At 45.9% G+C, this 26,374-nt stretch overlaps 1 protein-coding gene across 1 annotated transcript in view; it reads left to right on the top strand.

The window, feature by feature from the left end:
* Positions 1–26,374, top strand: part of LOC136716020 (glutamate receptor ionotropic, delta-1) — a 272,217-nt gene that overhangs the window by 153,697 nt on the left and 92,146 nt on the right. Inside the window, exon 4 of the mRNA XM_066693493.1 lies at positions 4,610–4,815. Within this exon, the coding sequence (XP_066549590.1) occupies positions 4,610–4,815 (206 nt within the window). The remainder of the gene's footprint in view (positions 1–4,609; positions 4,816–26,374) is intronic.

Below are 26,374 nucleotides of genomic sequence, written 5' to 3'. Positions count from 1 at the left end.
CAACAACACCAACAACAACAACAACAGAACTAATAACCGGTTCAGCATGGATTTGAAGGTTTCTGCGTCACTGCATGCTAAGGTCACTCCAAGAAAACACACTACCGGCTCTGAGCGTCGTGCCGTACGGAGGAGCTTTGATCTTCTGTCAAGTAATGTGTGTTTAAGCCACTAGACCGAACACCCCGCACAATATTTCCCCCTCACAATTATTGTTTTGTAATTCTGTTTTTAGGTTTATTGTTATGCAAAGCGGCTTCTGTTGTATGCCTCTTAAAGGACGACTCATCGATTCATTCACTGTCTGCTACCTTCCAGACGGGAAGGCAAGGGGGTGGGAGGGAGGTGAAGGGAAGAGGGAAAGGAGGGAAGATATAGAGAAGGAAAAAGAGGGAAAGAAAGTTAAAGTCACTAGGAGCCATCTGTGGTACAGCTGGTCCGTTCTGTGGTTCCTCTTGCTGTGGATGTTGCTTGTTCGTTGAGTTTGCCCTCTTCCGTCTGTTGTCTGACAGCGGGGTGATGCCCACGTGTCCCGCTGCGTGTCCCCCCGTGTCAACTGACTGTCTCTGTGGCCAGATGCGTGTGTTAAGTGCTGTTCACGCGGCTCCCTCTGATGAGTCACGCAGGCCGCTGTGAGCGCAGGGGCGTGGAAGTGCAGAGCAGCACTAGAAATGAGCTTCTCGCCGTTCAAATAAAACTGTATCCATCTATGGCTCACATTGCACTTCTGTTTTTTCTCAAAACCCTTGATGAAAGTCCACACGCAGTTCAGCTGGCCTGGTCATGTAATCTACCCCCCGCCCTGTGGTATTATTTTTGCCCTGCCGTAGTTTTCCATGGTTTCTCTCCATCTGAATGCTTGGCAGTGATTTAACTCAGATTTCCCGCACTGTACTGTGGTTTTACCACGGCCTACAGTAGTAAACCTCTCGGAGGGCGGCGCCTTTGTCGCACGCTGGGAAGGAGCTGCTGTGTTGTTGCTTGTTCTGATCTCCCCTAAGTGCCTTAGTTAGTGTTGGAGCCTATGAGCTGCAGCCAGGCGGCATCTGAAAGCTTGTTACAGAGGCAGCAAGGTTGTGAAGCTTTAGTGTTAAAGCCGCTTTAAGAAGCATTTGCAAAGTCTTCCGAATGCTATTAGAGTCTTACAGGAAGTGCTGTGCGTGGATTCAGATACGCTCGGTGGAAACGGCGCACCTTTGGTGAGACATGACATAAAGCGGCTGAGAGTCAATACTGACGTGTGTGGCGGCTCGGTTTAGACTGGCATCTCACGCAGGGGTCGTGCCCGGACGCCAGACAGACTGACCTGGTATGGGAGGGGGCAGAACGAACATCGCTAGAAGTGTGAGGTGTGCCACATGTTTAGTGTGGATACTGTGTTGAGCTTTGTGAGTTTGGTGACATTATGTTGGTCCCAGGGGAACCCCATTGTAGTGGGTCCTGTATAGAAACCTTACAGACAAGCTGGTAAATAGATTGACAGACAGGCAGACAGGTATACAGACAGAGAGAGAAGTGGATCAATACCACAAACACACACCTTGCTTGGCTGTTATTTTGAGTTGTTTTTTTCCATTTTGTTACCAGGTATTTATTTTCTCACTCTCAAACGAGGACAGCACAGGTTGAGGGGGCACCGTTGTTTCACGGTGAATGAGTGGCAGGTGGGGAGGAGAGGCAGCAGGCGGTGCGTTGTTCTGCCCTCTCTGTCAGGGCTGATGAGCTGAAGCCTGGGGAGCTGCTGGGGGAAGATACGAGGCAGAGATGCCACCCGTCTCTCTGCTGCCCGCTGCTCACGCGCCACATTGAGAGAACTGTGGCAGCAAAGGCTTCTGGGAGTAATAAAGTAAATAACAAGATGAATAATAAGAAGAAGAACAACGCTGAGAATCTGACTCAATCAAAGCCTCTACTTTAAGATCAAACTGCGGTGTTCGTAATCTCCGTGATATTCGATGCCATCCAGACGGACCAGCTGGTGAAGTATGCATCTCTACACAATGAAAGGCGCGCAAATGGACCCAAAAAGGTTACCAACATACATATGGCAAACGATGCAATAAATAAACAGAAACAGTGGTTAATATCAGAGTTACCAGGGAAAAGAAATCCAATGCATATGAAATCGGGTAGAGAATTGGGCGATACTGTTCGTGCTGCACCTAATTCGAAGAAAATTGTCATCCCTCTGTTTTTAAATGAGATAAAGATGATTGGTTTCTAATACGCAGCCTTACAATAGCTTATTGCGACACTAATGTGCCTGGTGCACAAAGGACTTTCAGATGCATTGATATTCGCCGCCTCGGAGCCCGAGAGACGAGGAGCACATCATTATAATTTTGTGCACTGCTTAGTCCGCAGAGCCATCTGATTTTGTGCTCCGCCATTATCTTGTGGCGAGAGCTGGGCTTCAAAGCTGAACACAATGTGTAATGAAGTGAAATAGAGGGCCGAGGCGATGACCGTTCTTCTCCTCCTTTCATCTGTCTCATCTTCATCTGGTTATTGTTAATCTATCCTTAATAATAACAAATAAAACATTCTATAGATAGATGGATAGATGGATAGACATTACATAATACATTATGTAGGTGTGTGTATCTATGTATGTACAGATGGGTGACAAATTAATGGAAAAACCTGAATAAATGAGTGGAGGAACATAACGAATGCAGATGCCTCCAAACAGGTTTACCGCATGATACAATCAAGCAATTAACATCCTATCCTGGTCTGTGGCATGTATACAAATGCTGAGCAGGCCCAGTTGACCTCAATTTTGGATCAAGATGGCAAGAGAGGGATAGAGAGGGATATTATAGTAGGGCTGCAGTGCATAACCTCATTATCAAGACAAATCTGAGAGTTCAGCGGTGCAAAACCACAGGCACTGGTCTACAGAGATGTGAAAAAAGTGATCTGGTCAGATGAGTCATCCTTCAGCATGTTCTCGACAAGTGTGCAAGTGCATGTGTGGGACACCAAGAGAACGGGACAGGCCTGACTGCTGGACCCCTACAGTGAGGTGGTCCGGAGGCTCTGTTGTGCTGTGGGGGGGCATTTTCCTGGCATGGTTGGCTCCACTTGTCCCCTTAGAGGGAAGGGTCACTGCAAATCATGACACAGTTACTCTGAGTGATCACCTTTATCCTATGGTGACACATTTCTCTCCTGATGGGAGTGGTCTCTTCCAGGATGAAGATGCCCCCATCCACAGGACAGAAGGGTCACTGAATGGTCTGATGAGTATGAAAATGATGGCCTTCGCAGTCATCAGATCTCAACCCAATTGAACACCTATGGGAGATTCTGGACCGACGTGTTAGACAGCGCTCTCCACCACCATCATCAAAACCACAAATGAGGGAATATCTCTTGGAAGAATGGTGTCCATCCCTCCAGTAGAGTCCAGAGACTCGTAGAATCTGTGCCAATCTGGGCTCATGGTGCCCAACACCTCACTGAGACACTGCATGTTGGTTTTTCCTTTAATTGGTCACCCATCTGTACATCAATGTGTATATAAATATAAGTAAATAAATTAATGCATAGATATGTAAACGCATGCATTCATACATAAACACACACACACAACACACTGAGATGTTCCACTTTGTGCGGCAGTTCACAGAATGTGTGACGGAGTCAACTGTGCTGACATATGAATGCCTGTGGAACGGGGGGGGGCGTTTGCGTTTGATCTCAGTTTCATTCTGATTATAATACATGAAATTAGCGGTTCCTTACCCAGATGAAACGGGCTCCTGTAGGAATGTAGTGTGTGGGTTAGCGGGTTCACACAAATAATTGTATATGATTGTCTTAGTGGGAGGACGGCTCTGCGGAGCTTTTATTCAGAGAAAGGTGTGTCCGCGGGTCGGTACGGCGGCGCTGCCATCGCAGGGCTATTATGTGAAGTGGGTTCGTGGGAATGAATACGCTGGAGAAGACGGGTTCCTCACCGGAGCGCTGGGTGATTCATGCTATACGTTTCTGGGAGACGAGTGAACAATATAGCATCTGTGCTTTTCTATAATTAGGAAGAAGCTCAATCTGCTCTTATTAAACCGAGAGGAAAATAAATACAATTTTGAAAACCAATTTCAGGATGATACTTCTTTTGTTAATGTCCCTTTGGAGCCTTCCCAGTTGTGTGAGTATAATTGATTTTGTAATTTGTTGCATAATACGTAACAGACAGCGTTGTTTTTGTTGAGCTACTCAAAAGTGTCACCTCTTTATTTAAAAATAAAAAGCCTTTTAATTTATATTTTATGTGTTATAATGTTTCAACAGGAACTCGAGACACGGAGATTAAAAACCTCTCTCTCTAAAGCCTGGGGTGAACTGGGGGGCTCACAGCTTCGCACTTTGCAGCCGCAGCTCATGCAGTTGCAACTGAGTTTGTGACGTCTGCGTGACGAACTCGAAGGCCGCACCTTGCCACTGCGTTCACGGGTATCGATCGACCTGGGATTCAAAAAGACCAACAAGTCCTCGACCGTCCCAGTGGGGTGGCACTTTAAATGCCCTCTCATCCATTCTCCCTCTGCTGCTCCTCTCACCCTTCTGCATTCCTCTCTCTCCCCACCCCCCCGACACGCAGATATCCGCGGGCTGCAGAGCTTCCTGGACCAGGCGTCTCGGCTCGGGCTGGACGTGTCCCTGCAGCGCGTGGACCGCAACATCAGCCGCGTCTTCGCCAACCTGTTCACCACCATGCGCACCGAGGAGCTGAACCGGTACCGGGACACCCTGCGCCGCGCCATCCTGCTGCTCAGCCCGCGCGGGGCCCAGGTCTTCATCCACCAGGTAAGCCATCCCTCCGGCATGTGCGGAGAGTGAACACACACTCACGCACACACTCACGGGCACTGGGAGCGATGTTGTGCGATTTCCCGCTCATCCGTTTTCCGTTGTGTTCAACCTAAACTTTGCTAATTGCGGACATCGTTTTAACGTGCGTGGGTTCAATGCCAGCAGAGACGCAGGAATGACAGAACTGTGCCGAATAAAATACCTTTTCTTAGATAGAATTGGAGCTTGGCTGCATATACAGGGCCTGTAGGAAGTATTGACTCCCTTCGATGTTTTCACATGTTGTTGTGTTACAACCTGCAATCTAGATGCATTGAAATGGGATTTATTTTTCTTCTGATCGACACAAGCCACTCCACACTTCAATATGGGAAAAGACGGGGGGAAAAGTACAAATCAATTCAAAGTAAAACCTGAAAAGTCTTCATTAGATAAGTATTCACCCCCTTTGCTATGACTCTTCTAAATGAGCTCAGGTAACACCAATGGCATCCAGAATTCACACAATAAGTTCAATAGAGTCCATCTGTGTGCAGATTCCAGTTTAAATACACCCGTCTCTGTAAGGTCCCACAGGTGGATAGTGCATCTTTTAGTGGAGTGGATAGTGGAGCTTTTAGATCAGCTCTGGATTATATAACTCCCACAGATCAGAGGAGGGGTATAAAAAGATTTCAGGTGTTTGCATTGACAGGGACTGGGATACGCATGGGAGTAGAGAGTAAAATGGATGGAAATAAAGACTGAGGAAAACCTGCTTCAGTCTGCAAAAGACCTAAGACTGGGATAGGTATTCACCTTTCAGCAGGACACTGACCCCGAGCACACAGCCAAAACTAGAAAGCGCATGTCCTACTGCTGCCAAAGGCATTTCTACCAAGCATTGGGTGAATACTTCTCTGTTTTTCTATTTTTCTTTAACCATTGTTTCACAAGAAAACAAACCTCTCGCCTCTTCAAAGCATTGAGTGGGCTGAGTAAATAAAGGGGACAAATCCATGACAATTTCAGGTTGTCACACAACTAAATGTAAACAATCCACGGGGGGGAGTACGCCCTATAGACACCCAAGATGCCACATTTTCAGTGATTTTGAATCAAGGTAATCTGTCAGCTGTTGGAGAAGTCGTCTGTCTTGATTTTATCTGCACTGCTGTTTTCTTATTTCTTTTTTTGGGGGTAAATCACACTGCTGGCTTGTGCTTGTCAGGGCTGACAGGTGAACAAATTCCAAAGATGAACCACGAGCACGAACTCAAGGCCGCTTGTGTGAATCTTTTCGGTTGTTTTCTGGAAACTTGCCATCCTGCACTGAAGTCGAGCTGCTGTGAAACCCTTTCCTTTCTCACGTTTGGACAGTAACTGATAAAGGCTTTTACCGAGGACTGTGCCGAAGTCAGGCTGCTGCCGGGGCTTTATTGGATGGATGGATCGTCGGTAATGCATTCGTCATTCGTGCTCTGTGTGCATCCTAAATATTAGAGAATTGATTTTCGCATTATGTTGTGTAATGTCAGGCATAGATTACCCTCGTGCTTATCGTTGCTGTGCATCTCTGGCTCCTCTCGGTGTGGGTTTGACTGAGGCGGCAAGCAGAACCTCTTATGAATTCTTAAAATAATGAATTTAAGTCTTGCGTTGAATCTGAGTCTCGTACTGTGAGTGGCTGTGACAGCAGGGTGTTGACACGGTGGGCCAGGGTGTCTGGTTGTCCGTTTGAGCGAAGACGACCTTTGACCACCGAGCTGAGCTGCAGTCGGGGACGGGGATGAAGGCAGGAACAATCAGCTACATTTAGGTTGTTTTGATAGCATTCATTTAGCTTGATTTTGCTTAATTCTCTCACTAAAAGAGATTTTGTAGTCAAATTAGGGTTACATGTGGGTTCAATGCCATCACTTTGGAGGGACGCCGGATTTCCCACCAGCTGAGGAATCCACCCTCACCCCGGTACAGCAGGGAAGCAGAAGCGGCTGCTTTGTGGGAGAAAGCCACTGTTTTCCCTGGTGAGTCGCCTGTGTGTCATTTGTAGTCCTCCTGTCGTCCTCTCCTGCAATCTGAGGCAATTTCGGCAGCAATCCTAATAGCACGTGAAACCCTGTCGTTCTGTTTTATTGTTCTCGGCTTCCTGTTCATTTGTCTACTGTAAACTTCGCAGCGCAGACAGCTTTCTTTCCTCTCTCTCTTTTTCTGAGCGATTGTGTGTTTCCTTTTTCAACCGTCTTGGAGGCGGGGAGCGTTTTATCATCCCACGTGATGGCGTTTTAATTTATCTACTATTGTTCCTGGCTGTACAGGAAGTCTTCAAGGTTGTTTTGGTCATTTAGAAAGCAGTTTATGTATTTAATTAATTATTTATTGGTCAGTTGTTGTATTTTTCTCCGTGCGGTTTGTTATCGCAGTGCATTTGCTCAGGAAATGTACTTCTCCTCAGGTGGTGTCTTATTATTTGCAGAGGTGTCTATTATAGGATGTTTTTAGGAAAGAACATAAGACAGTGTCCAATCGAGAGGAGCCCATTCGCCCCATCGTGCTCGTTTGGTGTCCATTAATAACTAAGTGATCAAGGATCCTATCCAGTCTGTTTTTGAATGTTCCCACATTGTCTCTTCAGCCACATCGCTGGGGAGTTTGTTCAGATTGTGACGCCTCTCTGTGTGAAGAAGTGTCTCCTGTTTTCTGTCTTGAATGCCTTGAAGCCCAATTTCCATTTGTGTCCCCGGGTGCGTGTGTCCCTGCTGATCTGGAAAAGCTCCTCTGGTTTGATGTGGTCGATGCCTTTCATGATTTTGAAGACTTGGATCAAGTCCCCACGTAGTCTCCTCTGTTCCAGGGTGAAAAGGTTCAGGTCCTCAGTCTCTCAGTAGGACATTCCCTTCAGACCTGGAATGAGTCTGCCCCGGGGTCCCAGTGGTGCCAGTGTGTGGCTTGTGGCTACGGGACATTGGAGCAAACTGCTCGTAACGTGGAAGAGAAAAAAAAGAAAAAACCCAGGATGAGTACACATAAAGTAATAATGCATACATACATCAATCAAACCATAAATAAATACATACATAAATACATAAATATGGGTTGAAGCCGTCTGGAGGTGGAATTTAAGGTAGCTTCCTACTGGTGTGTCCTGGGAGACCTGGCTGTGAAGCCATCGATTCAAGGCCTCGGATTGGAGTGGCGAGCAATCCATCAGACACCGTGAGTGTCTGGACGCACTGGGAACGAATCGATAAACCCCAGGGTTGCAATCCTTCTCCGGGCCGAGCGTGCTCCTGTCTTTTGCCTTGGACGGCCGGCCTCCTCAATCCTCCTCGGAAAGCAGGCTGAGGCAGTCCATCTCCCAGCGACCCAGACGGTCTGCGCTGCCCAGACACCTGCCAGACCCGCCCGCCGCCCGCCTCGTCCGTGATTTTCACAATTTGCAGGTTGGGTCCGTCTTCTGTGTTTCACATCTTGGGAGAGAGCGGGTGGAGTGGGGCAGGCAGGTTTATTCAGTGATGTGTGTGTGTGTGTGTGTGTGTGTGTGTGTGTGTGTGAAATTGTGAGAGAAGGAGGATGACGGGATGTTGAGGTTGATGATGGATGGCGCACAGACACGTGGACAGACGCTCGTGCCGGTTGGCAGAGCCGGTGGAGGAAGGGAGATAGGTGTGCGCCAAGAGGGACTGAGTGTCAGCTTTTTCATTAGCATGGCGTCTGAAAGGACTCATATTCCAGCCGCTATCCAGGGTACAGTCTGGTGCGGGTGGTGGGGGGAGGTTCGATTGCGATTTTCCTCCCCAGCTGGGAAGCCAGACTCCTGAGTTGGCGGGTCAACGTATGTTCCCATGCAGGGGTCCCAGGCCAAGCGCTGGGAAAGACCGGCCTCCTGCGTAGTACAAGAGCTCTCAAATCCACTGCAGGGAACCTCAGCATAGAGCCTCTTCCCAACAGACCACTCTTTACCACACTTTTTTCAAACACCTGTCAAGTTGAGCAATATGAGGACAAACAAGCAAACAAACAAACAAATCAATGCAAATCCTGTCCGTGAAGGCAGCAATACAATGAACTTTCCTAATTTCTGCTCTGGGACGTCTCTCAGACGGGCTTAGAACCGCTTGTAAGATCCTGCGGAGACAACATGGGTTTATTTCAGCAAATGGAAATCTGAACAAAAAGAAAATTATGCAATAGAGCCACGATCCTCGACAAAATAGATGTCTATATATTCCTTCTACACAGCACAATCATTTTTCTTTCTGAGGCTCTTGAACACGAGATTTAGTTCAGCTCAAACGCAACCCCGTCAGAGTCCTGTTCTCCCTCTTAAACACCTGAAACTGACGATGAATTAAACACTTTTAAATTAAGCAGCCCGGGCGATTCAGGGATATTTCCCATGCGCTGCCGGGTAATCCCCGCTCTGTTCTCAACTTTTCTGCTCAGCAATTTCAAACGCATCAGTGAGAAAACTTCCCCCGCGCTTTTCCCCCGTCAGCAAATAAACTTCTGATTGAAGCTTAGCGTCTGATTAAGTTCGCTGCCGTGCGCAAGGCAACCGCCATCAGCTTGTGGCCATGTTTGCTTGTTACTTAGAGCTAGACAACGGTTCTGTGTTTGCATGGGGGTTAGATGTAGTGAAAAGAAGGGAGAGAGAGAGAGAGAGAGAGAGAGAGAGAGAGAGAGAGAGAGGGAGAGAGGCACGAAGGTAAAGACCTTGAAAAGCCCCGCGCTGTCTAACCTTGCGCAGAATAAATGGCGGCCCCTTATCTGGATGACCTTGGGCCTCGAGTGCTGAGTGCAATTCACATTAAGTTTTCGCCTTCCCATTTATTTCGCATTTAGTTATGCTTTTTAATGGATTTTATTTCCTTGAAGGCTTGTGTGGGTTTGCTCTCAGTCTTGTGATGAATGTGTGTTTGTGTGTTTGTGTAATCAATCCATTACAATCAATATTTTAATTTGTATAGATAGTGTTATATATATATCGATGCAGCATCCTGAGGGCACGGAGCAAATCTGCCTTTTAAAGTGACAGACAGGGAGGCTGCCGATACGCTTAGATACATGCGGTTTGCGATGCTTTTGTCAGTTACGACACCAGCAACAATAAAACGGCAACAACCTGCCGATATATTGTAAAAACTGTCAAATTAGACCATTTCTGAATCAGTTTTTCCCTTCCACGTGTGATAAATGCATCAGTCACTTTAAGTAACAGCGATTTCAACTGCTTTTCTGCTCACTTATTATACTTGACAAAATGAGCTGCGTAATTAAAATAAACCTGGAGAGAATGCAGAATTCAGAGGGAATTGTTTTATTGATCTGTTAGATTTATATACGGTATAATTCAAACTTTCAAATTCTCTTGTATTTCCAGTGAATAGATTAATCTCAGTGTATTGTGTGTACAGAGAGACAGGCACGCTATGCAACGATATCAAGTGCAGTAAACCCCACTGTAGGCATGTCAAAGCCACAAGCACCTTCTGTAAAACTGCAGTAAAACCACAGTGAAAACACGGTTCACCTAAACTGGCTCCGGCGTTTATTTATCCGTCCCGAGCCGCGACGCCCGCCGAGGGAATCGGTCCCTGAGCTCGGCCTTCCCTTCCCTCCATCCATCACTGCCACTGCCCCCCCCAGATCCCAGGAGCTAATGATCGGGGCCAGGAATAATTAAGCGTGTCGGATAGCATTTCCAGAGCGGAATTTTAAGTACAGAGAAAACTCTCTCCGCAGTGATTAGAACAGATAGAGGCCCCGCTAGATTGGCTGGGAATGCTAATGACCGCCGCGGACATCGATCGCCTCGGACTGAATGTCATTATCCGGCAGAGGCTCAGTGTCGTGGTGGGACCCCGGCAGAGACACAGCTGGACGGGGTCAGCGCCACGGGGACTGGACTCTTCTGGGAAACGCACCATTCATTCATTCTACCATTCATTCATTCCTCTATACAACGTCATCAGCATGGGAGGATCAGATTACAGTACATATCTTTAAAAAATCCTCTATTCTCAGTTCAATAAAGAGAGAAGTTAATATATTGAGATTAAATATTTAAAAATATGAAGAGGGATTGAGAAATGAAGATTCAATGTATCTGTTGTAAGTAATGGCGGATGGGAATGTTGTGTTCTGGGATGCCTTCAAAAAATGTAATTAGCATTTTAAAAAAACATGTTTGTTTGTATTCCTGGGTTCATAATTTGTGGTAATTTTATTAACACTTTTTATTTTAGTCTTGTGGCCTAATAAAAATATATTGAATCCGATTATGTATCGTCAATATTTGATACATTTAATTTAATTTAATATTCCTGCCTTTTTCAGTTTTCTTTTGTGTTTGTTTGGGGGGGAAGTTGTTTGTTTAAAAGTAATTTAAAATCAGCAACAACAACAACAACAACACATAGTTTTTATTTAATAACTAGAACCTGTTTCTCGTGGTCTAGCGATTACATAACAATATCTCATTAAGTCAGTCATTAGTCTTTAAAGAACTGCAGGAGACATTAAACATCAACAGAAAATTAAATTTCCTTTTTCTAATAAACACAGATACAGCACAAAACAAAGCAGAGAAACTGAATTTGTCCCAAAACAGTGTCTAAGACAAGCTGAGGGATTTTCCCTGTGAGAAACAAACTAACTAAGGGAAAACAAACTTAACATTTGCAAACGCTGCAATAATTATAATCTAGATGCTTCTGCTCGGACCGATTTGCATCAGTGTTTTATTACGGGTTTGGTTTTAGTCATTCGTTTTGTATGGTGGCGGGGGGGGTAAACATAACTGTATTGAGTACATAACTAGATAACATGTGCCTTTATTAACCAGGACACTGGGTTTGGATGTGTGCCGAGCACCGGACCTGCGTAGAGCCCACAGTCGCCTCTCTGTGTTATTATTACAGCAATTGACACAAGGCAGGGCTTTTCATTAATTAATTACTGTGCGCTTCCAGATGCTGAGCTCACTGCGGCGCCGGCATCATTATCTCTCCTCCTGCTGCGGCCCGGGCTTGATTTACTCGCCTGTCGGTTCAGTTAATCGCAGACCCGGATGGCTCCTCTCCCTGGTGTCGTTTGGGGCCCTGCGCTTGAGGCTCGGACTCCCAGAGGAAATACAGCGCGGACCCCTCTGATAAGACCACAGGCGGAGGGGTTTATCTAGTCGGCTGTCTGCTCTGGTCTGAGCGGTGCCTCCCTGACCCGTCCCCTCACCTCATTATGTCTCCCAATTCCCATTTTCCTCACAATTTGGGGGATCGAGGCTGCCACAGAGTCATCCGTCTCTGTCCGGCGCCTCCTCTCCAACCCGTTCCCTATTTCCTCTCCTGCCCCTCCTCTCCTCTCATTTTCTCTCTCTTCAGTGGAGAGATCGAATCTTCCCAGTCGCTTCCCCCCGTCTCTCCAGGAAAGCGGTGGCTGGCCTCGGCTTGTATTTCTAGGCACCTCTGTGTCTTGCTGTGCTGTGTTTATTTAAGATGAATAAAACAACATACAAACAAAATGAACTCCATTCCGGTGGTGACAGTTGTCTTCTGCATTTTAACAACTTTAATGTTAATTTTTTATTCATGCTCTGGCAGTAAAGACAATCTCCTTCCTCATGGAGAGTCCTGTCTTTCTCCTCTTGTGCTCGGCACCAGATATAGCGTCCTGACAACCTGCCTGCTCTCGATAATAGCATTATTGAAGAATGTCTTCACAGATAACATCGAACAGCATGATCTTGCGAGATTACAGATCAAATGGTGAGCAAATCTGATGCCAGGTAATACTATGAAGGGGCAGGGTGGAAACCAGGCGTTTGTAAAAGGAGTGACACATTGTCCTGGCACTGATTTTTGATTTTAGTGCACGGATAGACTGTGCAGTTCTGCCGTGCCGTGCCGTGCCGTTCATGGGACACTGAACCAGGCGTACGTAAAAAAAAGAAATTAATTGAAAGGAAGCATTCCATTTCAAATCCAAACACGCTAGATATTTCACAACAGCGAGGAAACTGCCACAAAGCTCGCCTCAGTGGCGGATTATCATCACTCTAATAACATACAGATTCTATATAAAAGCCCCTTAACATGTCTTTACATGCACTATCCATGTGTAACAACACACTAATCCAAATAGTTCCCTTTGTGGAGTTTGAAAGAAACCCTTAAGCCATCCCAGCAGTGGCAATACCGCACGTTACACATAGTTTACTACAGTAATCCCATGTGAAAGACTCATGTTTATTCAATATACGCACACTACCTTTATAAATATTTAAACATGTTTTAAAAATCATATTTGTATTCCACACGGGATATTTTACCATACTGTTCAATTTCTCATGCTGTATGATGATCAGACGGTGCTTTGCTACATGTAACACATCATTTCAGTTGTGTCAAGGCACTGGTTTGCACTTCTGTTCATCACAAGATCGCAGTTTCAGACAGCGAAGCCGGGAGGTGCATCTCGCCCTGGCGTTGGAGTCCCGTCTCGCTTTGAGTCCGGCATCAGGAGCAGCAGGTTTATAACATAAGAACATAAGTGTCCAATCGAGAGGAGCCCATTCGCCCCATCGTGCTCGTTTGGTGTCCATTAATAACTAAGTGATCAAGGATCCTATCCAGTCTGTTTTTGAATGTTCCCAAATTGTCTCTTCAGCCACATCGCTGGGGAGTTTGTTCAGATGTGACGACTCTCTGTGTGAAGAAGTGTCTCCTGTTTTCTGTCTCGAATGCCTTGAAGCCCAATTTCCATTTGTGTCCCTGAGTTAGTGGTTTAATGAAGCAAATGTGTGTATTATTATTCCCATACATAAAAAAAAACATTGTTTGTTCAAAAGTAGTGCTACAACGCCACATGTTTACCTTGGAGTGGTCTTTAATGCCTTGAAGCCCAATTTCCATTTGTGTCCCCGGGTGCGTGTGTCCCTGCTCATCTGGAAAAGCTCCTCTGGTTTGATGTGGTCGATGCCTTACATGATTTTGAAGACTTGGATCAAGTCCCCACGTAGTCTCCTCTGTTCCAGGGTGAAAAGGTTCAGGTCCTCAGTCTCTCAGTAGGACTTTCTCTTCAGACCTGGAATAAGTCTGGTTGCTCTCCTCTGAACTGCCTCTAGAGCAGCGATATCTTTCTTGAAGTGTGGAGCCCAGAACTGTCCACAGTATCCAGATGAGCTCTAACTAGTGCATTGTACAGTCTGAACATCACTGCCCTTGTTCTCAATTATACACTTTTGACAATATACCCTAACATTGTGTTTGTCTTTTTTTTTGCTTCCCCACACTGTTTGGATGGAGAAAGTGAGGAGTCCACATAGACTCCTAGGTCTTTCTCATGTGTTACTTTCTCCAGTTCTCTTCCTCCCATAGCGTGGTTATAGTGGACATTTTTATGACCTTCCAGCTAGAAATAATCGTTTAATCTCTGCTGTACAGACTCTTGCTCTCCTGCTTTAGCATGCGCTGCAGTGTCCTTCTCCTCCCAGCGCTCAGCCCCACAGAGCTGCCGTCTCGACTCGTCGGAGGCTATAAACACGCACCGCAGTGACACCTGCAGGCCCCACAGACACCCTGCACCCCCGCCTCCCCCCTCCCCAGCTGTCAGTGCCGCTGTAACGGGTCCCAGTGGAGTCCTGCTCACCGCCTCGCTCCGCGCCGCGCCTCAAGGTCACTGCTCTTCACTTCATGTTATGTGTAAATCATTCAACGTCTATTTTTAGCCGGCACTCCGTCAGGATTTGTATAAATACCTTCCGATAATGATGTCGTTTGTAATCGTGAGTGATGCTCCTGAATCAAAGGGATATCGGGTGCCAATTCATTATTTGTTTGTTTGTTTGTTTGTTTGTTTGTTTGTTGCTATGAAGTGTCTGCTGTGAAATGGCGAGGCATGGAGGTCCTTGTGGCCCCTGTGAGAGGATGTGACACGCACACACACACACACACACACACACACACACACACACACACACACACACACACGCACGAACACGCGTACATGCACACACACACACACACACACGCATATACACTCGGCAACAAAACCATCTGGGTCCACCACTATTATTATAATTTTACAATGATTTTCTTACCACCTTCAGCCTGAATCTTCCCTGAGTTCCACATCAACAATAACACACAATGCCAATTTCACACCATGTGCCAAGTCACGTGACCCGAACTGAAGTGAGCTTTTCTGTCCTTTTCCAAAAACTAGTTTGGAGTAGGATCTGCAGTCTGCTTTAAAACAGATTAAAAGGAAGAGTTTTGCTTGAGCTTAAACAGGGTAAGACATGAGTTATTGTGGAGGCCATGTTCTTCCAGGGATTAGCAGATATCGCAGCCCTGCAGTTTACAGCGTGGCAGCCGTGCCGTTACCTGGGCCCTCGGATAGCACGGGGGGCTCTGTGCACCGTGGCGTTCGAGACTGTGTGTTTGGCTGAATCGATAGACTCCAGTGGGGGCACGCAGCGTGTGTGAGTGTGTGCATGTGTGTGTGTGTGGAGCAGGCGAATGGCAGAGCGTTCAGGGAGAGATGGGCGCAGCTGGACACAGTTTCAATGCCTTGTCGTAGGAGGTGGAGAGTGAGGCTTCGGTTGGAGTTTCTCTCTTCCCAGCCCGGGCTCCGAGGACATGGGCTGGCCCGGGCCTCTCTGAGCTCACATGCCTTATGACAGTCTGATGATAGTAGATGCATGTAGTGACACCCACATACACACCCAGCAACCAATTCAAACAATCGATAACAATGAATACTTTGTCAGTGACTACCCATCAGACAAGTTTTACAGACTCTGAAATCACCCACAGCCAAAATCTCCGCTGTGGAAAGACGGGGAGAAGAGGGGCAGATTGTCAGAGGTGTGTGGCTTTGACAGCAGACATGATGCTGTTGTAGGTCTTGCTCCTCTGCATTGGTTATCTGGCTTCTGCGGTTCTGACAGGTCTTTGGAGAACGGCTGCTGAGGCGAGCGGACAGTGATGGAGCTGGATGGGAGGTGCTGGCCGGTCAAGGCCGGGCTCCTGGGTGCTCAGGGGAGTGTGGAGATCAGGGAGCTGTGCGCTTAGCTCAGGGTTGGAGTTTCAGAGTGTTTTTACTGTGGATGGGAAGCAAATGCCCATGGCAGGTGAGGCACTAGACCTAGGCAAGCTGGATCCTAAAGAGTGTGGACTAGGAAAGGTGCTAGAGTGCAGGATAAAACCATACTGTAGAGTAGGGGTGTCAGACTCCAATCCCTGGAGTGTCTGCTGGTTTTGGTTCCAAGAGGAGATCCCAATTATTACTGAATTAATGTCATTATTTACTCAGGTGGGCTTATCTAAAACTGTACTATTAGATATCTATAGCTGATACCTGACAATGTATTGATGACTCAAAACATTGAACCCACAGAATATTCCAGAGTCTGGAGAGAAGGGTTAAATTCATCCAGTTAATTGATTGATTTGAATAAATTAAGTTGCCTAGAGCTGGGCTGGAACAAAACCCCTGATTTAGATGTTTAACTTCATGAACCTTTATGTCTGCATTATGTATTGCATGGATTGAAGCTGTGGGATTATATCAGCACTTTATTGATGCAGGCAGCTCGTATCCGCCGGGTGCAGAATGTGTCGGCGAAGCTGTTGCCGAATTGTGCGACAGAAGCCATTGTGGCGCTCGGCGGCGGTTGCAGGGAGGAGGACTCTCACCTCTCCAGCCGTGGCCAGCAGCTCTGTGGATACCGTTAGGGTGAAGCAAAGCATCGGGCCTTAGCTCCGTTGCACATCAGCGTCTGCAGGAGCTCCGAGGACAGCGGGCTGTCTGTGCGGCGCTTGCTGTGATATCGGCTCGGTATCTGTTCCCTGAATCATTAAAACATCACCCCAGGCGGCTGCTGCCACACCACTGCACCCCCCACACTGCCACTGCTGTGAGGACGCTCTGTGGTGATGACACTCAACGTTGTGGAGCTCGATTTGTGTGCGATGTGCATTAAAGACAGCTGAACACTGAACACAAACACAGAGAAGAGGTTTGCCTGGGAGTGCAGTTTATACTCAATCTCTTCAGGCAATCTGGAGCTGGGGATTGAACCTCAATGGCTGACACTGCAGGCAAGTTGTGTATCTTCTCGGCAAAAGTGTCCGGACACTTGACACTCATCTCCCAGGCGAGCGCGTGTATCTGACACTAGCGTGTGTATGATTTTGTGTGTTTGCTGCCTCGTTGTGCGGTGAGTTGAAATATAAATGCTCTTAATCTCCATACAAAGAACAAAATTAAACAAAGATGACAGAGATTGTTTTTGCCAGAGTGATGGTTGGCATATGTAGTGTCAGGCAGTCTAACTTCAAGACCCACATTTAAAACAGAAGATGCTCCTTTGCTTCTCAGTAATGACATCTATCTATCCATCCATCTATCCATCTGTCTATCTATATATCTATCTATGGATATTACTGTTCCACTCCTGTGTTGGTCCATGTTTGCAGCTGCCCGACTTTGACACTCCCCTTGTGTGATGGAGGCGTCCTGTTGCTCTCCTGGCACACGAAGAGTCTGGTGCTCGTCCAGTTTGTAATCTTTATAATAAAATGTTAAAGAAAAACAGGCTTGTCAATAGGAGGGAGAGAAAGGAAAGAAGAAAATATGTATAGAAATAAGTTAAAATATAATGATAAGGAGTGTGTGAAGGCTGGGCTTCTTCTAGGTTTCTAGAGTCTACTGGACACAGAGAGCTGTTGATAAGGATGTGGGAATGAAAACCCGACGGAACAGCATGCTGCCCACAAGGTAATCTGCTCCGAATATGGTCCTGTCAAGGCAACAGATCCTGACGTAAATCTGCATCCCCCAAAATACGCCCACACCTCGACAGATACATTTAGTTGAAACCGCAGACACTGTAATTCATCGAGCTCTGAATATGCAGCTCCGCTCATCCCGATGTCTGTTTCAATGCTTTCCGCCATTTGCAGCTGACAAGACACCGTGTGCGGAGGCTCATCTGTCTGCTGTGCGAGTAATTAAGCAGCTGTTCAAGCGCAGGGACCTGAATCAGGGCCCACGCCTCTCCACTGCGGCTGGATGCCAGTTTCGCAGTCGGCAATGGTATCAAGTGTCTCTCCCGTAATGCAGTAGTTTGGCCACGCTGGTATAGAGAGGAGGCCATTCAACCCATCGTGCTCGTTTGGTGTCCATTAATAACTAAGTGATCAAGGATCCTATCCAGTCTGTTTTTGAATGTTCCCAAATTGTCTCTTCAGCCACATCGCTGGGGAGTTTGTTTAGATTGTGACGCCTCTCTGTGTGAAGAAGTGTCTCCTGTTTTCTGTCTTGAATGCCTTGAAGCCCAATTTCCATTTGTGTCCCCGGGTGCGTGTGTCCCTGCTGATCTGGAAAAGCTACTCTGGTTTGAAGTGGTCGATGCCTTTCATGATTTTGAAGACTTGAATCAAATCCCCACATAATCATCCTCTGGTTGCATTGGCTAAACCAGACACAAGCCTACTTAGAAACTCTCCGTCTTTACTTGAGCAACATCTCAGCTGGCTTTCTCCATCAGAAGGTCCACGAGACCACACCAGTGTGAGATATTAGGATCAGATCTTCCAGCTTGCTCCCGTTTCTGAAAGCCCCCAACCAAAGCAAGAAGCTCTCGAACTGCCAATTAATTAATCGATCAATTAACCGTATCTGATAGCTGGACGCTGCGTTCCCGGTTTCAATGCCTGCAGGACTCTTACACCAGAACTGTCCTCTCCAGCTTCATCATAGTGTATTATCAAGGCCTGCTCCAATTAACAGGCCATATTTATTGACACCCCAGCTCCTCCTGGGAACACAGACGGGGGGACAGTGACTCGGGTTGATTGCATTTCCTCCTCATTTCCAACGGGGAAATGTTGATCATCCGGCTCCCCTGCGCAATAAATCTTTTCTCCCTGACAGATCTATAATACAGCCTCCCTCTCTCTGTATTGATGTCATTTGCTTCCTGCTGTTTTCCCATTGACTGGTCATTGCAAAAGACTCCCTTATGAGAGAGACGGAATGGGGTGTGAATACTAATCTGGTTAGCTCTTCCACTCCGCGGCGCCGGGAGCGAATGGGGGTGCGGTTAAACCCGGTTTGCGTGGATATCCCTCGAATGTCCAGGGCGGCAGACGTGGAATTGCTCAGAGAGATTCTGTGTGATTTGTAATATCCCTTTTTTCATATTGACTGTGTTATTCCTTTCGATATTATTCAGTACAGTTGTTCTACCGGAATCACACGAATTCTTTGCGGCATTATTTGGCGTACATTGCGTGCGGTGCTTGGACAGGTCAAGGTCAGTTGTGAGTAGCAGGAGCAAGTTCTGCAAGATTGTCGTCTAATACACCCAGTGCACGGCACTCCATCCATACGCACGCGAACAGATACATGAAGATATGTTTGCAGTCCACTGAACTGAGACGTGGCACGACTCCCAATTTGACAATAACAATCGCAATTCCCCGATCGCCTGCAGAGACTTATGGTACACGTCTTCCACAGAGACAGTCCGACAACCGCCACCTCAAAGATGAAACTTTCGTTTTTGGGCGCAAAAGTGGGCAAAATAAGATAGGAGGAGGAGGAGGTTAAGACCTCGGTGGAGATTTCTGAGATTCCCCGAATGCGCAGATGTGTCTGTTCTGTCGCTGGAGCGGGATGAGTCTGGGAGGGAGTCTGTAAATGAGGCTGAGGGTGAGAGAGGCGCATTATTCTGCCCCTGTTGGATTGTGCCACACGGGGACAATTGTCACCCAGCCGTGTAGAACTGGGTCGGCGCTGTCGCAGCTCGATAGATAGGCACTGATTTGAATGGGCCTGGAGATGGGCGAGCTGCCACACTTCATAAAAGTGGATTGGATTGGCTGAAATGTTATGTGTGTGTGTGTGTGTGTGTTGATGTATTTATTTAGAAATTGTGGTACATAAATACGACTTTACTCTTTACGCAAATACTCAATTTTTATCGATTGTCATTTACAGTGATAAACAATGACTTGAGTAAGCAAAACATGAACACATACAAATGTTTTTAGTTTTGATTATTCTAACAAACATGATGTCCCTGCCGCCCGAGTCTTCGAAGAGGAGGCTGTCTTTGTCTCTTTGTGTTTCTGTTTGTGAATGCATAGTGCAGAGAGAAATGTGTTTAGCTGCTCCGTTTGGTCCTGGTCTTCCCAAAGATAGCCGGGTTCCCTGTAATGTGATCTCTAATCCCCAGGAACATGACAGGGCTGAGATTCAGTTTTGTGGACCTGCCACGTCTTCCGAAATAAGCATATGTTGGCCATTGTAATCTGATTTAATGCACAAAACGTGCGCAGCAGATTTGCTCATTAAACCCCTCCTTGTGTTCGTTATGTTTTATATAACATTTGCTGTGAACCTCTGCCTGAACTGAGAGTTTCTCCTCATCGGTTTCGTTTCTGGTCTGAGAGTCAAGTGTTGTCTGAGGCTCTGCAGGGAAATTCTGCTTCATTCGGTGATATGTTTATATATATATTTATTGTTATTATTATTATTTTAATGTTTGGACGGTAAATGCATTTATAGATGTCAAGTGCTGTTGTCCCGCAGACGTGGAATATAATAAGAGTATCGCAACTGAAATGATTTCGCTACACAACAGAGCCCTGCTTCAGCTTCTAATTGCTTCTAAAGGTTTTTAATTGTATTCTATTCTATGATTTAGCTTTGTGTGGTTGTGTCAGTGTGTGTGTGTTTGTGTGTTTGCGTGGTTGTGTCAGTGTGTGTGTGTGTTTGTGTGGTTTTGTGTGTAGTTGTATCAGTGTGTGTGCGTATGTGTGTCAGTGTGTCAATGTGTGTGTGGTTGTGTCAGCGTGTGTGTGTGTGTCAATGTGTGTGTGGTTGTGTCAGTGTGTGTGGTTGTGTCAGTGTGTGTGGTTGTGTCAGTGTGTATGGTTGTGTCAGTGTGTGGCTGTGGTGCACAGTGCACTTGTCCTAAATCTAACTCGTTCACCTTCAGGGCTTGTCTTGGAATAAAAAACGATTTAATCTCGTCTCTCCAGTGAAACAATGTGTCTGTGATGGTCTCAGTTCTCCAGCAGCCCAGCAGAGCCACCCACGACGCACACACACACACACACACACGCACACACAAACAGACGTGTGGGTGCTCTTATTTATTTATTTACCTTTAAACCTCAACTCTTTCTAGCCCAGCTGTGGCAATGATTTAAAATTCACAGTTCTGCATTTGTGTTCAGTAAACCATTTATGATCCGTTTCCACTGGCTAAGCGTCTGGATGCGTCCGTGTTTTGTGGACTGTTAACTTGCTGCTGCTGGACGTGTCCTTAAGCGTCCGTCCCCACTGAGGACATGATTAGCTTTCAGAATTGGAGGTGTGTGCTTGACTTGAGACACAGGGAGGAAGATGAGATACATTGTATCGGAAGATATAATCTCAAGTGCCGTGTGCGATCACGAAGAAATTACAAGTTTATTAGCAGCATGGAGTGAAATCCACGTACAGAAACAATGACTGTTACAGTTAATATCTGAGTGCATTAAACACTTGGATTTCACAGGACCGGTGCAGTGACTGACTAGTTAAAATAAACTGAAGGATAATAATCGCATCGTAGCAGCCGATGTTATTAATATTGTATGAACAGCTGGCCGGTGTTCAGGCTGTGTTGTGTGAATGGTGTGCAGGACAATCCGCAGACAGTCAGTGTGAAGGTGAACACGATTCAGTTAACGTGTCCATTTACAAGTTAAATTAATGAATAAATAAATACAGCAGATCTGGGTTTCCCTCTAAAACATAAGGACTGGTTTAATAAATGCGTCCATAAACGCCATGACTGAAACGTGCACACTTTAGTTCAATTATAACTGATATATTGTATCTGGATGATTAATCGTGAAACGTGTGTATTTTGTTTCAGCTGTAACTTGCCCTGGTTAAGGATGTCTGATAAGTACATTATAAATAATACGGCAAAAAGAATTGTTTGCAGTTACAAATCTGTAGTAAGAGTAATAAGTGAAGGGAGTCACGCTGTGCCGTTTAAAATACATATATACTAGCAATCATGTAAAGCACAAATAATAAAACAGACACAAAAGTCCTCTCCACGTCAGGCTGTGTCGCTCGTAGTGTTGATTTCTGTCTCTGTTTTTAAAATGAAACACAGACCAAACCCACAGTCGCTGCTCCTCCATCAGAGGGACGGATTCACAGCGGCCTGGTTTTGCAAAAAAAGCTCTGGGGATGGCATGGTGTGGCATGGATGCTTAAGCCAGTGGAACCGAGGCATTATATTCCTCCTGTATGACTTAAGAGTTTTTTTCTCCTAAGGATTTTTATTTTATTCCATTATCAAAAAAGTGACAATTAGAACACACACACAACAAACCCCTTTACTCTTATTGTCTAGACATACATAAATACACACAGTATTTTTTACACCAACTGCAATGATGTGTTGTCTTGCAAAGCATGAATCAGACGGGAAGTTGCTGATGTTTAATGTAAAAACTTATTATCAACAGGGCATTTAAAATGTTCTTTAAAAAAGGCTTAAAAAACAATGACTCGGTACAACCCTAATGTTTATGTATAAATATTCACCCTTTTCCGGTTAAATGCTGGTGAAACCTCCCCAGAGACTCTGGCAGATGTGTGAAGTTGTGTAGCTGGACCTGGCAGAGCTGCCGACACTCACACTCTGGCGTCACACGACCGCGGGCGGCTGTGTCTGTGGGATTGGAGCGGCGCTGAGGTCACCGGATCTCAGAGCGCAATCTGTGGACATGCAACCTTTTTAAAAACTTAAATGTAAATTTCGACATTTTGGAGATGTAAATGCTAAATTGTGTGCTAGAAATGAGGTCCCCGTGTAGAGCTGGCACTTTAGGAAGGAGGAGTAGCTGCCCTTCATGCGGAGTTGTGTGCGGACGGACGGGCTTTTAACAACGTTTGTTTGCGTGCGACTGTCTGGGTGTGATGCCCGATCCGAACAAGCAAGTCTCGATGCATCCCGTACTAATGCTTTTTGTGTTCCTGTCACAGCGGTCTCCTCCGCACACAGCTCCTCTTCTCCGCCGTCCCCGTCCTTCTCAGAATGAGAGAGATGCGAGTTCAGAGATGTGAGATGTTACTTGGTTTGGAAAACCCAATGAGCTGCTGTCATCTGAGCGCAGGCTCCGTGAAGTTCGTACGAGGGCTGGCGTGGTGTAGAGCCGAGCCCTCGTTCTCTGGGATACTCTGCCTCAGCCCCCCATGTGAGCGCCCTCAGACACATACAGGCGTGCTCAGATTTGTTGGTACCCCTCCACAAAAACGAAGAATGCACAATTTCCTCTGAAATAACTTGAAACTGACAAAAGTAATTGGCATCCACCATTGTTTATTCCGTATTTCATAGAAATCAGACTTTGCTTTTGATTTTGTTTTTCAACATAATATTGTAAATAATAAAACAAATGAAAATGGCATGGACAAAAATGATGGGACCCTCAACCTAATATTTTGTTGCACAACTTTTAGAGGCGATCACTGCAATCAAACGTTTCCTGTAACCGAGCCTCCTCCATGTTTCACTGTAGGTATGGTGTTCTTTTCTTTGAAAACTTCATTTTTTCGTCTTCGAACATAGTGCTGATGTGACTTGCCAAAAAGCTCCAGTTTTGACTCATCTGCAACAGCTGCATCTCATATTTGCAGCTGTTGTCACAGGAACATCAAGCTGCTTGGAGATGGTCTTGTAGCTTTATCTTCGCCATGCTTGCCTATTATTTTCGTCCTGATCTCCTCAGACAACTCTCTCCTTTACTTTCTCTGGTCCATGTTCAGTGTGGTGACACAGTGATACCAAACAGCACAGTGACTACTTTCCTCCATTTAAATAGGCTGAATAACTGATTACAAGATTGGAGACGTGTGATACTAATTAAAGAAACTAATTAATTTGGAAAATCACTATAATCCAATAATTTATTATCTTTTCTAAGATGTACTAACAAATGTGTCCAGGCCATTTTAGAATATCTTTGTACAATGAGCAATAATTAATCTCTTTTCACAGCTTCTTTGCTTTATTCTATGACATACCAAAGGCATGCAAGTATACATGATGCAATAACTATTAATTTCATCACTTTTCAGGAGGAATGAAGCATTATTTCAATGAGCTGTAAGAGTACCAACAAATTTGAGCAAGTCTGTAAAAGCCCCGAGCCCCCCGTGTCCCCTCGCCAGCACACAGAGAGCGGCTGCCTCTCAGAGCTGGCCGGGCAGTTTGTGTAGCTAATGAAGTCCGTGGGGCTTGAGACGCCGCCTTTGTAGTCAGGATTGTGGAGTGGCTACTGTAAATGCCTCGTACAGCTGAAGCTTTTTTCATAATCATGCTGTGGAGAAATCTGCTCTCTGTCTCTGAGATGAGTTCATTAAAAGTTTGCAACTCTTCAACTCTTACATTCTGTTTATTTCCCATCCCCAATTTTAAGAACATAAGAAAGTTTACAATCGAGAGGAGGCCATTCGCCCCATCGTGCTCGTATGGTGTCCATTAATAACTAAGTGATCAAGGATCCTATCCAGTCTGTTTTTGAATGTTCCCAAATTGTCTCTTCAGCCACATCGCTGGGGAGTTTGTTCAGATTGTGACGCCTCTCTGTGTGAAGAAGTGTCTCCTGTTTTCTGTCTTGAATGCCTTGAAGCCCAATTTCCATTTGTGTCCCGGGTGCGTGTGTCCCTGCTGATCTGGAAAAGCTCCTCTGGTTTGATGTGGTCGATGCCCTTCATGATGTTGAAGACTTGGATCAAGTCCCCACATAGTCTCCTCTGTTCCAGGGTGAAAAGGTTCAGGTCCTCAGTCTCTCAGTAGGACATTCCCTTCAGACCTGGAATAAGTCTGGTTGCTCTCCTCTGAACTGCCTCTAGAGCAGCGATATCTTTCTTGAAGTGTGGAGCCCAGAGCTGTCCACAGTATCCAGATGAGCTCTAACTAGTGCGTTTTCCCCAACGCCTCAGGTGTGCGTTCTTGTCCTCTATTGTCGTATCCAAACTCATCCTACACATCAGCGTATCAGATTCATTGGATACCATACAATTATTCTTACAACACCCGCTTAAATCTATCGTGAAATTACATTTGCTTTGGAGATGCATTCGGATAATCAAATTATGCTCGTTTGTTATGAAAGGTGATAACTGCTGTAAATTAACATAGCTATGTAATCAGCACCAATTTAAACATTTTGGTGCCTTAGAGAAACTCACTCTGTAATTCCAACATACAATGGAATAAAGGAGATATTAAAAGTGTGTTACTCTGCAGAGTCGTAGGATATTATGTTATACGTTCGAACACCATTGTTCAGTGCAAAGTACATTTAATTCATTGTTTCATTAGCATATCAATTGATTACCATATATCATTGTTTATTTTATTTATTTCTTCCTTCTTTTCCTTCCTACGATGGAGAGTCAGGCTTAGTGTTGGATCATGGTTGGCAGGGCATCGGGGCTCTATTAGAGAAAGTTTCCATTGCCGCCTCTGTCTGACTGTGGTATATCGTTGTGTTGCTCTTGTGAGATACAAACTCAACACAACGCATGTGTAACGAACTAGTTGTTGAGCAGCACCAGTGTTGTGTGCAGCTGTTTGAGTGCGGACTGGGAGGGCATGACAGACAAGGGGGTCTCTTGCTCAGTCCTGACACAGCTGTGGCTCTGACTCCGCAGAGCAGACAATTCCTGTGACACTGTGGGAATCTGAGACATCATTTCCATTGCCATTTTGTGCTCCACCCTTTTGCTCCAACCAATTAACCAATTGACCAACCTTTTCTTCTTCTCGGTCCACTCCAAGGTAAACACGTGGCGTTGTAGCACTACTTTTGAACAAACAATGTTTTTTTTTATGTATGGGAATAATAATACACACATTTGCTTCATTAAACCACTAACTCAGGGACACAAATGGAAATTGGGCTTCAAGGCATTCGAGACAGAAAACAGGAGACACTTCTTCACACAGAGAGTCGTCACATCTGAACAAACTCCCCAGCGATGTGGCTGAAGAGACAATTTGGGAATATTAGAGAGCAAGTGAGGGCAGTGTCTTTGCTGTGTGTGTATGTTTGTATCTATGGCTGCTTATACCAGAGGCGTTTGATCGACCGTCCCTACGGCTCCGAAGAAGAGAAGTTTGCCGCGCACTGAAGTAGTTACTTTATCACTCGCTCTCCCTGCTGGCGATTTGATCCCAATCTCAGAAGTGGGCAGTTGCGAGTTATCAGCCCAAGCAGACCTGCCAGTTCGCCCCCGGGGTCCCCTGTTCAATTTACTTTCAGCAGGGAGGAAGCAATTCGAGAGAGTTGCGGCTGGCGGAGTAAAAAGGACTCGCCCGGCATGGTGTACTCTCAATCACACTGACATTTCATGAGTCGAGAACATAGTGTGTTTTATGTGCGTATATCTATCAGCCTTCATACTTATCTCTGTCTGTGGGTGAGTCTGTGTGTGTGTGTGTGTGTGTGAGTGTGTGTGCGTGTGTGAGTATGCAGGGATAGAG

The sequence above is a fragment of the Amia ocellicauda genome, chromosome 20, assembly GCF_036373705.1.
Source record: "Amia ocellicauda isolate fAmiCal2 chromosome 20, fAmiCal2.hap1, whole genome shotgun sequence".
Classification (NCBI taxonomy): Eukaryota; Metazoa; Chordata; class Actinopteri; order Amiiformes; family Amiidae; genus Amia; species Amia ocellicauda.
Note: the sequence above shows the minus strand (reverse complement) of the source record. Positions and strands in the feature narration are given on the sequence as shown.